The sequence below is a fragment of the Echinops telfairi genome, unplaced genomic scaffold (assembly GCF_000313985.2).
Source record: "Echinops telfairi isolate 266 unplaced genomic scaffold, ASM31398v2 ScPeMD7_70;HRSCAF=299, whole genome shotgun sequence".
Lineage (NCBI taxonomy): Eukaryota > Metazoa > Chordata > Mammalia > Afrosoricida > Tenrecidae > Echinops > Echinops telfairi.
Window position 1 is genome coordinate 61226089 of NW_022103968.1, and position 12713 is coordinate 61238801.

At 50.9% G+C, this 12713-nt stretch overlaps 1 protein-coding gene across 1 annotated transcript; it reads right to left on the reverse strand.

The window, feature by feature from the left end:
• Positions 1 to 11310: 11310 nt before the first annotated feature.
• On the reverse strand, positions 11311 to 11958 carry NEUROG3 (neurogenin 3). Its single transcript, XM_004701139.1, has one exon. It carries the CDS (start codon positions 11956 to 11958, stop codon positions 11311 to 11313), a length of 648 nt encoding a protein of 215 aa, XP_004701196.1.
• Positions 11959 to 12713: the final 755 nt, after the last annotated feature.

Consider the following 12713-nt stretch of genomic DNA (forward strand, 5'->3'; position numbering starts at 1 on the left):
AGTTGTATGAGCCCCTAATAAAATGATTAAAAAAAGAAAGAAAAAAAGATGGTTGACTCTGAGGTCAAAGTTGTTGAATCTGGTGAGGGATGCTCAGGCGTTCGCTATACTGTTCCCTTTATTTCTAAAACGTCCTAATGAAAATAAAATAAAATGAAATCCGACTTAGGAGGCTGACTCTACCCTGGGCCTCTCATGACTGTGTGATCTTGAACATGTTGCTAAACTTCTCTGTGTCTTAGCTTCCCCACTGGGCCTTCCTCTGTCCGTCTGCAAGTTCTTGCAGGGTTGCTCAGTTAGGGAATAAAGAGCGAGACAACACCTGGCTCTGCCAAGACTCAGGTAGCCCACCTCTAAGGGTAGCCACCACCTCCTTCTCACTGAAGCCCATTCTTTTGCCGGTCAATGCCACGAAAAAGGAAGTCTGGCAGAGCTGCCTGTGTCCCGAACCCTGGGTTCTGTGTTGGGAATCCTGGGCTGAGCGTGAGTGTGAATGTGTGTGTGTGTGTGTGTGTGTGTGTGTGTGTGTGTGAGTGTGTGTAGGTGCGAGTGTATATGAATACATGTGAGTATGTCAGGGTCATGCATGTTGAGTGAGGGGAGGGACACACAGTGCACGGCTCACCCCACCTTTTTGGGTCCCTTCTTCCAAGTCGCCACCTGTTCATTCCTCGTTCAAAAGGCGCCTGGGGGCCCCCAAGCAGAGGGGTGGTGTCCAGACCTCGAGGAAGGCAAATGAGGCTCTGGGCCTCCCAAACACTGAGGATGATAAATGGGGTCCAAGTCTTTCAGGCTTCATTATAGAGTCACCATGGGTTTGCCCAAACCATGGCAACCAATTGAAGCAATGATTAACCTAATAAAGCAGAGGCAAAGGGGAAAAAGATGCATTCAAGACCCCAAGGCAGGCCCTGGTTCTCTAGAGGCAGTAAATTTCCCTTCAGTGGGTACAGTGTCCAGGGCCCAGACGCCCTAAATCTCTGCCTTTGGGAGTGGGGGCGGGGAGGCCTGTGAAAGCCATCAGTGAGAGGCAAGGATTAACTGGGCGGCTCTGAATGCTCACTTAGCAGTCCCCTCCTGGGTTCTCCTTGAAGCCAACCCAGCACTAGGGGAGGAGGGGTGACTTCTGCTTTAGCTCCAAACCCCAAACCAAACTCACTGCCATCAAGCCATTTCAAACTCGTAGCAACTCTGTAGGACTGAACAGAACTGGCCCCAGTGGGTTGCCCAGAATGGAACTCTTTATGGGAGTAGAAAGTCTTGTCTCTCTCATGGAGTGACAGGTAGTTTTGAACTGCCAACCTTGCAGTTAGCAGCCCAACATATAACCGTTATTGGAATTACCTGGTCTATCTTTCTTTGAATGTTGGTGTGTTTGGCTTTAGGAAAGTGTGTGTGGCTACATGAGTGAGCACAAATGTGTGTGTGTGTGTGTGTGTGTGTGTGTGTGTGTTGGTCTGTCTAGGAGGGTGGGGACTAGAAAACAGGTAGTACATAGGACATGGGGAGGTACAGTCGAGCTCATTTGCTGACCAATAGAGACTCGATGGGACGGAGCTGAGTGGGGCCATAGGGTTTTCGGGATAGTAATCTTCACAGAAGCAAATTACCAGGTGTTGGCTAGCCCACAGAGCGGCTGGGTGGGTGCAAAATGCCAGCCTTTCGGCTAACGGTCAGCAGTGAATCACTGAGTCACCAGGACTCCTTTGCCAATTTGAAAGGCAGCCTCTAAGATGGCACCACGTGGCTGCAAACAATTCAAGAGAAAGCATAGCTCCTCCCTCTACCTGGTGCATTGAAGCCACCACTGGTCTGTCAGTTTGTCATAGTGTGGTGGCTGTGTTGCTGTGATGCTGGAAACCACGCCCCTAGTAAAAGGAGACAATGAAGAAGGACTGGGCTCCTCACTTCTGCCAACCTTTGAAACACTGTCAGATTCCGAAAGCCTAAACCAGGGGTGTGAAACTGGCAGGCCGCATGCGGCCCCCAAGGTAGTTTTTTGTGGCCCGTGACGCTCTGAAATAAAATGAAAATAGAAAAAAGTGTTATGAAGAAAACAGCGCGTAGGGAGATCGAGTCAATACCTTACACAATACCTTAACCCTTTAACTACTGAAGACGAGTATGCATAAGGCCCAGTGCTTTTTCAGGGGGCCTGTGGACGTGGATAAGTGCACTGACTTGGTTCCGGCAACGATTGGAAGTGGTATGTCTCCCACTCTCAGTGCCACGTCATGTAAACAGATCCCAATAGCGAAAAGGTTAAAAAGAGCATCCTGGGTTGTGCTGTTATGAATCATACCTAGTGGCAGTGCCAGTTAACATTTTTAGAGGGAAGCCATTACAATTGTGCATCACGTTTGTCAGCTGTCTAACATTTTGGGTTTTTTATTAGTTACTTTGTTATATTTTCCTGGTGCAACATAAGAGGTAAGTGAAAACTAGTAGGAGGAAAGCACTCACAAGTTTTAGGTAAAAAAGAATAATTTCAGTTTTATAAATACATTAAATGGAATAAATGATTAAATAAAAGCGATTATATAGTGGCTTAATTATCCTATCCATATTTCTGAATCCTCACTTCAAAATATAAATGTAACAAAATTTGTAAATGTGTTGTGGCCCACGTGAATCTTGCCTGTTGCACCAAATGGCCCGCGTCTTAATCGAGTTTGACACCCTGGCCTAAATGGAGGAAGATGAACTTGTCAGTGATACTGTGGCAGATGGGCCTCAGGTCTGAGGGTGCTCAAAATGTGGCTACAGAGGAGATGATTTCTTAGAGGGAGTCAACATGGTGACATGAGGTAAAGCCGGGGGAGGGGGGGCCCTAGGATGTTCATTTGCTGATGGGGCACGACTCAAGGTAAAGAGAGACAGCTGTGAACATCTAATGTGCGAAGTAAGAATTTAGGAAAATTAGAAGTGGGCAAAAATGAAATGAAACACATAAATACAGATCTCCTAGGCATTCCTGAGCTGATATGGACTGGTATTGGCCATTTTGAATCAGAATGTCCTATGATTTACTATGTTGGGAATAACACAAGAGGCATGGTGTGGCATTCATTGTCAGAAAGGATCTTGCTACATCCATCATGAGGCACAATGTGGTTGGTCTGTGATAGGATTATATCTATCCACCTTCCAGGAAATCCATTCAATACAACTATTATTCAAATTTATGCACCAACCATCAAAGCTAGTGATGAAGAAATTGGAGAATTTTACCAATGACTTCAATTGGAAATTGATCAAGCATGCAATCAAGATGCACTGACAGTTCCTGGTGATTGGAATGCACAAGTTGGACACAGAGGAAGGAACAGTAGATGGACAACAGGGACTCGGCGATGGAAAAGAAGCAGTAGAGCACATGATAGATCGGACACGTGCTCTTAATCAAATAGCAGCTAAAGCAGATGGAAGAAAGGGTGAAGTAAAAAAGCTGAACAGAACAGTTCAAAGGGGAGCAGTGTGAAGAAGAGGCAAGAATGACCCCGGATCGACCAAAGCCTGCGCACCGCCGCATCCCGCGTCCTGGTCCTGCACCATGCCCAAGAGAAAGGCTTAAGGGGATGCTAAGGGCGATAAAGGATAAAGCCAAGGTGAAGGACGGACCTCAGAGGAGATCAGCAAGGTTAGCTGCTAAACCTACTTCTCCAAAACCAGAGCCTAAGCCTCAGAAGGCCCCTGCCAAGAAGGGAGAGAAGGTGCCCAAGGGGAAACTGAGGAAAGGGGACGCTGGCAAAGATGAGAAATGGAGAAGCCAACACAGGCCAGGCACGGAAAGCTGAAGGGGCTGGAGATGCCAAGTGAGGTGTGTGCAATTTTTATAACTGTGTACTTCTGGTGACTGTACAGTTTGAAACACTATTTTTTATCAAGTTTTATAAAAATGCAGAATTTTGTTTTACTTTTTTTTAAAGCTATGTTGTTAGCACACAGACTACTTCATTGTTGTCTTTTGGGGGGAGGGGCAAATGTCACTCATAGGCTGTCTCCAAAGCTGGATGGCGTGGAAGACAACACCTTGTCTTGCTAGTTTTGAGAGACTCCCCTGGGTTCCCAGGAGATGGGATTCCCTGACATTGACACATGGTAGCCGCCTTGGCACAAACACCTGTGAGAGAGGAAAAGTACAGCTTTGTTTTCACATCCTGAATACTTTCTCCCTCACTGCCTTCAGCATAGACTCGACTCCCCTGAACCCAGACACCTGTTGGGACCTGACCTCAAAACATTGCTCCTTAGTATACCGGGTGATCTGGACTTTCCTCATGGCATCCCTCAGAAGAGCAGCGCTCCTTTTGTTCAGATTGTGGATCTTCAGATTAGTAATTCTGCCGTGTTCTTTTCATTTTCTGAAACTCAGGGTTGGCTGGTGAAAAGATGTTAAAACAACATGCTAAATGTGAAATGTCCACCCTCACTCCAAACTTTCCCCATTCAGAGCATTGGCTGAAGACTTCAGTGGGTCTTACAGTGGCTTTCTGATTCTGGTGGTTCATTGAAAAAGGGAGTTTGAAAGCTGCTGTATGCTGTTAATGATCATCTGCCCATGTCCTGCCTGGAGACCATGACTGTTTATGGAAAGTGTCTTTAATAAAGCTGGATACAATTTGGCTTGGGGGGAAAAAAGACCATTTCAAAGTGAAGTTAGAGAAGAAAAGTAAAATATTACAACGAAATGTGTAAAGACCTAAAATTCGAAAATCAAAAGGGAAAGACAAGTTTTGCGTATCAGAAATGGAACGAACTCAAGAAAAAAAAATCAAACCTTGAGTTGCAATCTTGAAAGATTCTATGGGCAAAATATTGAACGATGCAAGAAGCATCAAGAGAAGATGGAAAGAATACACAGAGACACGATACCAAAAAGAACTAGCTGACTTTCCACCATGTCAGAAGGTAGCATATGAGCAAGAACCAATGGTGATGAAGGAAGACGTTCCAACTGCACCGAATGCATTAGCTAAAATCAAGTTTCCAGGAATTGATAGAACACCCATTGAAAGGTTTCAGCAAGCTGATGAAGCACTGGGAGCACTCACTTGTCTATGCTAGGAAATTTGGAAGATGGCTGCTTTGTCAAATGACAGGAAGAGATACATATTTGGGCCCATTATGAAGAAAGATGATTCAACAAAATGCTCAAACTGTAGAAAGATATTCTTGATATTGCATGCAACTAAAATTTTACTCAAGATTATCCATTGTACATTGACCAGGAACTGCTAGAAGTTAGGCTGGATTCAAAAGAGGATGTTGAAAAAGGGATGCCATTGCTGATGTTAGCTGGATGTTGGCTGAAAGCAGAGAATACCAGAAAGATGTTCACTTGTGTTTCATTGACCATGCAAAGGCACTAACCTATGTTAACAACAGTAAACTGTGGATAGTGTTGAGAAGAATGGGAATTCCAGAACATTTCACTGTGCTCACAAGGAACTTGTACATGGACCAAGAGGTAGTTTTGCAAACAGAATTAAGGAACACTGCATAGCTTAAAATCAGGAAAGGCATGCAAGAGGATTCATACTTGTTCAATCTGTCTGCTGAGCTAATCATCAGAGAAGCTGGACTATATGAAGAAGAATGTGACATCAGGATTGGAGGAAGACTTATTAATAACTTGCTATATACAGTAGAACAACCTTGCTTGCTGTAAGTAAGGCACACTGGACGTACTTGCTGATGAAGATCAAGGATTGTAGCCTTCAGTATGGGTTACAAACTCAGAATCCTCCCAACAGAAGTGATAGATAATATCATGATAAACAGAGAAAAGATTGAAGTTTTCAAGGATTCTTCCCCCCTTGGATCCACAATCAATGCTCATAGAAGCAGCAGTCAGGAGCTAAAAAGACATACTGCATTGGGTAAATCTGCTGCACCAGATCTCGTTAGAGTTTGGAAGAGCAAGGATATTACTTTGAGGACAAGGTACTCCTGACCCAAGCCATGGTCTTTTCCATTGCCTCATATGCACGTGAAAGTTGAACATTAAAAAAGGAAGACAGTAGAAGAATCGATGCATTTGAATTGTGGTGCTGGAGAAGAATATTGAAAGTACCATGTGTTAGAGTAAACCAGCCTCTAACAACTGCAGGGTCCATAGGCACAACTGTGCGGCTATACTATATAAAGATTGTAGTAAAGCCATAGAGAATAGGAGATGATAGGAAAGAAGATAAAACAAAGGAGTCAGACACATTTTATGGTAGCATGCTCACAGTCCAACTGTTCTATTAGAGAAAGTGGGTATTTGTTCCATTGTAGGTTTAACGGCTCAGATTCCTAGGGAGCATGTCCTTGGAGTCACGCTGAGCTGAAATCAACTTGGTGGCAGTGGATTTGGTTGCCATGTACTGAGGTTCAGCTTGTGCCCTGCAAGTGCAAGTGCATTCAATCAGTACAACAGTCCATTGAAACAGCCACTATTTGTTGTCTCAACTATACAGATGAGAAATATGGGTCTTAGAGAGGCAAAGGGGTCTACTTGCAATCCACCAGTTATTGGCAGGTCAGAAGTGGAGCCCACGTCGCTGTGATTATAAAGCAAATGCTCTTAACCACTCTACTATCCTCTTTGCTCTTGATCTTAGAAGGAAAACATAATTGTAACTCAGGGAATGAGACCCCCTCGCTGTAGGCGAAGTTCCAAACTAGTGTCCCCAGCTAAAGCTGCCGGACCCTGCACTTCCAACCTTGTTCCATCGCCCAGCCTCTCAGACAAGGTCATAACATTGCTCATGTACAAGACAAGTCCACGGCCCACGGAGAGAGAAGGAGACTTTGCTAGGGTGGCGAAGTAGGCAGCCGCATAGCTCAGGCTTTCCACCACAAACCCAGGGAAACTTGACCGTTCTCTGGGTCTGTGCGTCCACGGGGAGCTCCTTAGAGGATCCGGCCTGGAAAGCTGGGTAGAGGTGGTGGACCGGTGACTTTGTGGGCTAAGCAAACCACAATCTGCAGCGCGTCTATTGCCCCGGAGCGGTGCTGTCGTTTCAGCACCATGGTCAGAGGCGAGCCCTCGCCTCTCTGAACCGCACAGGGCTGGTGGATCCCGTAGCCAGGCAGGCGCCGGCTCCCGTCAGCCTGGACCTTGATTTCTGCAAGCTGAGGGGGCTGACAGGAACCCTGAACGTCTCCAGGCGCCGGGCGCCAGGGCGACCAAAATGTAGGTGAACATCTTGCCTTTAGGATACTCCCAGGTCAGAATGTACTTTGACAGCAGACTGAGACGCAACTCACAACACTCCTAACTAGCGGCACAGAAAAAAAGGTTCAAAGTTGCTAGACTAGAACCCGGGCCTCCGTCTTAGCTTGTTCCGACAACCCCTCCGGCGGCTGATGGGGCTCACCCTGCCTTGCCCTTCTCACCGACCCTTCGAGGGTACAAGAGCTTCGAGGCGCGCACTGCTCCAAGTCTCTGGCAGCTCTTCGTACGATGAAAGTGGGGTTGGAAGGTAAGTTTAGCAAGTGACCTCTCCCCTTGTTTGCACACGATCGTCAGGAATTAAGAAGTCGGGTATGGTAGTAAGGGTGAAGAGAAGTGGAGAGATGTGGAGAGAAGGTACACAATAAAGAATATTATAAGAGTGTAAAAATATAATTCGCTCTATCCAGCTCTTGCTCTGCAGCATACCGTGTTTCCAACTGAGTCCTGCCAACGCCTTCGCACACTGCCCCAGTGCCCGGCCCTGCAGGGTCCTTGGCATCGTTTGTGGTACTGGGGACTGTAACTCCAAATCACCAGCAGGACTTTGCTAGGCACTCAGGGAGTCCTTTAACTTCTCCCGAGAATAAACTAAGGTTCGGAGACTGGTCCAAGGTCACACAGTCCGTCGAGTGGCCCTTGGGGGATAGGAGAGGGGGGCTGTGCGGTCGCGTGCGCCCCGGGCCCAGCCAGCCTTTGTGCTAGCTCTGCGGCTTGGCTCCCAGACATTAGCATTCAAATGGCCTTGGGGCGCTTTGTCCTCCGACTTGGCTGGCTGGGGGGTGGGGTGGGATGGGGGCAGGGTACCATAAATCTACCAGCTTGTGTGTGTAGACTGGGGCGAGGAGGTGGTGCAGATCCATGTGCTGCTTTCCTGGAAGCCGGGCTTGGGCTCAGACAAAGGCTAAAGAGGGGGTGTGTCCTTCCTGACCCCGCTTGGGAGCCTGCGCCAGTTTCAGGAACCTAGGCTCCTGCAGCGATCTCAGATCCTTGGGGGTCTACAATCAAGCGAGCGCCCGCCGAGGGGCCAAGGGGCAGGCTTCCCGTGGAGCCGGCCAATCGCCCGACTGGTTTTTAAAGCCCGGAACGCTTTAAAAGAGGAGGGAGGTGGGAGAAGCGGCCTGGTGGTGGCGTTGGGCTGGTAGGATGCGCCGCTCTCAGGACTGTTTGCGAGTCTTGCGGGGGTGGGGGCGCTCTTTGGAAAGAGGCCTGGACAAGGTTTCCCATCTCAACGCTAATCCACACACACTGGTGCACCACCTCTGGCCACTGGAGACCCCAAATTTACAGCGATTCCCTCACGCCCGAAGCCTTCTTTTGTCCGCTGCTCACTGGAAGAGTAGGGTCAACAGTTCCGGCTCCGATAGGCCGCCACCCCGGCCCCCAAGGTGACAGCGTAGCAGCTGAGTTGGTTAAACTTTACGCGGGGTGTTTTTTTTTAATTCGTGGGGCGGAGGAGCATCTGTGTATCTGTGTCTGTGTGCGTTGGGTGACTAATGGCTACTTAATGAGCTCCCTGCAAAGCAGGAGAGGGATTGGGCTGTGGGAGCAGCTGCAGGGCCCTGGCCACCAGCATCACAGCGTTTTTGCACCTAAAGATCCCCTGCCTGCATGGACACTACCTCCCTCTGCTTTCCACAGAGACAACGATCTTCTCGTGTGAAAAAATTCTTTTCCAAACCTAAAGTTCTGTCTCAAATACCTTGTGCTCCAGCAAGCCTCTCCACAGTTTAGATTGCGAAGCAGCTTTCCTGGAAGGAGATGGAGCTTCGTGCAGGATTTAAGGTTTACGTTTGGCGGTTCAAACCGACCCAGAAGTGCAGCAGCAGAAAAGACCTGGAGATCCGCTCCCCTGAAGATTACAGCCAGTCAGACCCTCAGCGGGAGGTCTACTCTAACACGCAGGATGGCTACAAGTAGCAATCAACTCCAGGCAAGCAGTTCCTTGAAGCTGGGAGGGAGCTGCTGACACCTGCCCGCGGGCGGCGCCCCAGGTGGAAAATTGGCCGCTGCAGAGGTCACCAATAACCCATTAATCTCTTCCTCTTAGATTAAAGCCCGCGTCTGAAACAACGCCTCTGTTCATTCCTTTGTTTACAGCGTCCCCCTTCCTGCCCCTAAGTCCGGCCCCTGAGAACTGAGCGGCCAGGGAGCAGGGGGAGAGAGAGGAAAAGCTCATTCTGAAGCCGAGAGGGCGAGGAACAGAGACGCCAGTGGCATTAACCCCTGCGAAGCTGCTGCCACCTTAGGCTCTGGGGCGTGGGAGAACCACGTGCCCACTCACTCTGGCCTCTGGCAGCGCCGTGGCACTCTGGGATCACAGATTTTTTTCCTTAAGGACTGACCGGGTGGACCCAAGGGAGCCTTTGAGGTTCAACTCCCAAAATTGGATACTGGGCTTCTATTTTCTGTTCCCGAGAAACAGGCTGAACCTGCAGATTCTTACTGTTGGACTCGGCTTGGCTTCCCCAAGACCACTGGGGTCCCGGAAGCCAGGTAGGGACTCTCCACCCGCACTCCGGAGACAGCCTTCAGTCTCCAAAGTAGACCCATTTGGGGGTACCAGAGGACCTTGGCTAGAAACCTGGAACCGTTTCTTGATGATCCAGATTGAGGGCAGGGATTCCAGTCAGACCTGCCACATTTTCCCTTCTTAGTCCTCTGACTCCAGCGAGTGCACACGCCCCTACCAGGCGGCAGGAGCGTGTGCGCCCCGGGCTGCTCTAGGCCTCTATGGCTTTGGTGGGGAAATTCCTGGGATGGCCACTGCGTTCCTGAGGGCTCTGATCCTGAAGCTGGCTTTACATTTCCTCCCTCCCGTCAAACATAACAGTGGCTACTTCTGCAGGCCTCTAGTGCAGAGAAAAGGGCCAGCCCCTCCAGTGAGGAGCTCTAGTTCCAGGCCGGTCTTTCTTCTAAAGCTTTTTTTGAATGAAGACCAGTCGCTACCTCATTAACAGAACTTGAAGGCCGGACCAATGCTTTCGCAGAAGCAACTTTGACGTTTTAGGCGTGGGAAACTAACTTGCTTTCAGAATGCACAAACTAAATTCCCCCGCCCCCTCCAAAAGAGGCACGCCTCTTCCCAGGACAGAAACGCCACTTTTGGCTTCAGTCGCGCAGGCAGCAGCCCACCTCGCGAAGCCCCACTTTCAAATCACCTTGCTCACACTTTGAGAGGTGTCTTCCCCCCACTTTCTTTTTAATTGGCTCAAAATCACATTCACCAGTTTCTAAACAATCTTATGTACAAAATACATAAATGTTTCTATGCAAAAAAGATATTTTTACATAAGTCATTTTTTTTAAACAAAAAAATCTCATCAATAAATACAGACGTGTAAAACAGGGGCAGGGGCTATATAATTTACCGTACTAAAATTCATTTCAAAAGGAATCATCAAATTCACAAAGTGATTTTTCAAAGAGACTCGCAGTGCTCCTGGTTGGAGTGGTGCTGCTCACCAGGTCAGGGAGGCACAGGACGCACGGAGGGGCGGGGTAGGAGGAGGCCCTGTCCCTCCCGGGAACGCTGGTTTCCCGACCGACCTCCTGCCCCTAGGAAGACTGTGGCTGGGGAAAGTGCATGAGAAAGCCGAAGGTCGTCTTTGCGGATTAAGGCAGAGTGGAGTGTCCCGCAAACTAGGACTCGAGGAAGGCAGGGCAGAGACATCTTTGGAGAAGAGACGCAGGGCGAGGGGAGCAAGCGCTGAGGCCGTATTGCAGAGGTCGCGGACAGACAGACACACAGACCGGACCTAGAGTGCGGGTGGGTAGAGCGTCCGGAGACCAGAAACATCTCGGACTCTGTAGTGCTACAATTCTTGGTTGCACGAGATTTTGGGGGTGGCCTCGGGAAGGGGACCCAAAACGCACGAAGCCGGCAGAGCCCACCTGGCGCGAGAACAGGACTTGGCACGGCGCCGAAGGCCCTGGATTCGATCAGGTCCGCCTCCCCGTGGGCTAGGGAGCCGCCAGGGGACAGCGATCGACAGCCAAGAGAAGCGATTGTACTGTAGGGTCGCTGCCGCCCATCCCCGGCCGCCCCATCCCTCTCTCCAGACACCTCGCCACCGTCCAGCGGCTCTTCACAGAAAGTCTGAAAAGGCCAGGGCGCCCGGGCGCAGGCAGGCTGGGGAGGCGGGCGCCGGCAGACGCGGCAGCTCTTCCAGAGAGGCAGCGGGACTCAGGCTGCCTGTCTGGGAGACTGGGGAGTAGAGGGAGCCCCATTCCCCCGGGGAGCCGCCCCCTGGGCTGCTCAGCTCTGCGCAGGACGGCGCCGGCGAATCCAGCCGGTAGAAGCTGTGGTCTGCCATGCGCAGCGTCTGCGTCAGCGCCCAGATGTAGTTATGCGCGAAGCGCAGCGTCTCGATCTTGGTGAGCTTGGCGTCCTCGGGGAAGGTGGGCAGCACGCCCCGCAGAGCGTCCAGCGCGGAGTTGAGGTTGTGCATACGATTGCGCTCGCGGTCGTTGGCCTTCTTGCGCCGGCTCCGTCTCTGTCTGCTCAGCACTAACTCGCTCTTGGGCCGGCTGCGTCCCCCGAGCCGCGCCCGGAGCTTTCTTGACGCCCCTTGGCAGCTGACCCCTTGGGCTTCCGCGCCGTCTGGGGGTGCCTGGGTGGGGCTGGGCGGGGCGGACGCCGAGCAGGACCCTTCGTCGTCTGAGGCGCTCGGGAAGGGCTGTTCCGTCTGGAGGGTCACTTGGACAGCAGGCGCACCCGAGGGATGAGGCGCCATCCTGTGGCGGGGTAATAGAGGCATCCGTAAATGTCTCTCGGTCACTCGGGAGCAGAGGAAAACAAGGAAGCCACCCCGCCGCGTCCGGGGATCTCCAGCCCCACACCCAGTCCTCCCCTGGGGACCTTCCAAGTGCCAAAAGAGAGCGTTACCTATTTTGCTGGGCGCAAAACGGTACAGAAATGTCAGTTGCAAGGTCTGAGACGTCCTGCGCTGCCCGCCGGGATCAGAGACGCGCGAAACCTGCGGCGACTCAGGCCCTGACAGTCACTCTCCGCGGGTGTGGCAGCAAGACCAGACCGCTGGGAATTCCTGAACCGCAAGTCGTGTGCCCCTTGGCACGCTTTATCTGCTCGGCCCGGGCCAGGAGCGTGCCTGCCGGGCTGCTGCCCGAGCCGCCAGCCAATCAGCGCCCGGGTCCCCCGGCTGCGCCACGCGAGTCCCCTCCTCCCCCGCGGGGCACAGCTGGATTCCGGACAAAGGGCTTGGGACAGGGGGGCGGGGAGGGGAGCGCCTTCTGTTTGCTCTTTTCCATGGGCTCTGTCCCAGCAACTCTCGGTTCCTCAAAGAACTTCTCGCTCAGGGTGCAAAACTGCCACTGGCCAGCCTGAACTCTTTGCTGGTATTGCAGCGTTCTTTGACTTCTGCGTAGACCCTCTCTTGGGACTCTGGTGAACTTGAAGGGGAGGCCACTCCTAGCGTGTAACTAATGGGAACGCTTCGGCTCTGGGAGGGAGGCGGCCAGCCCCTAACAG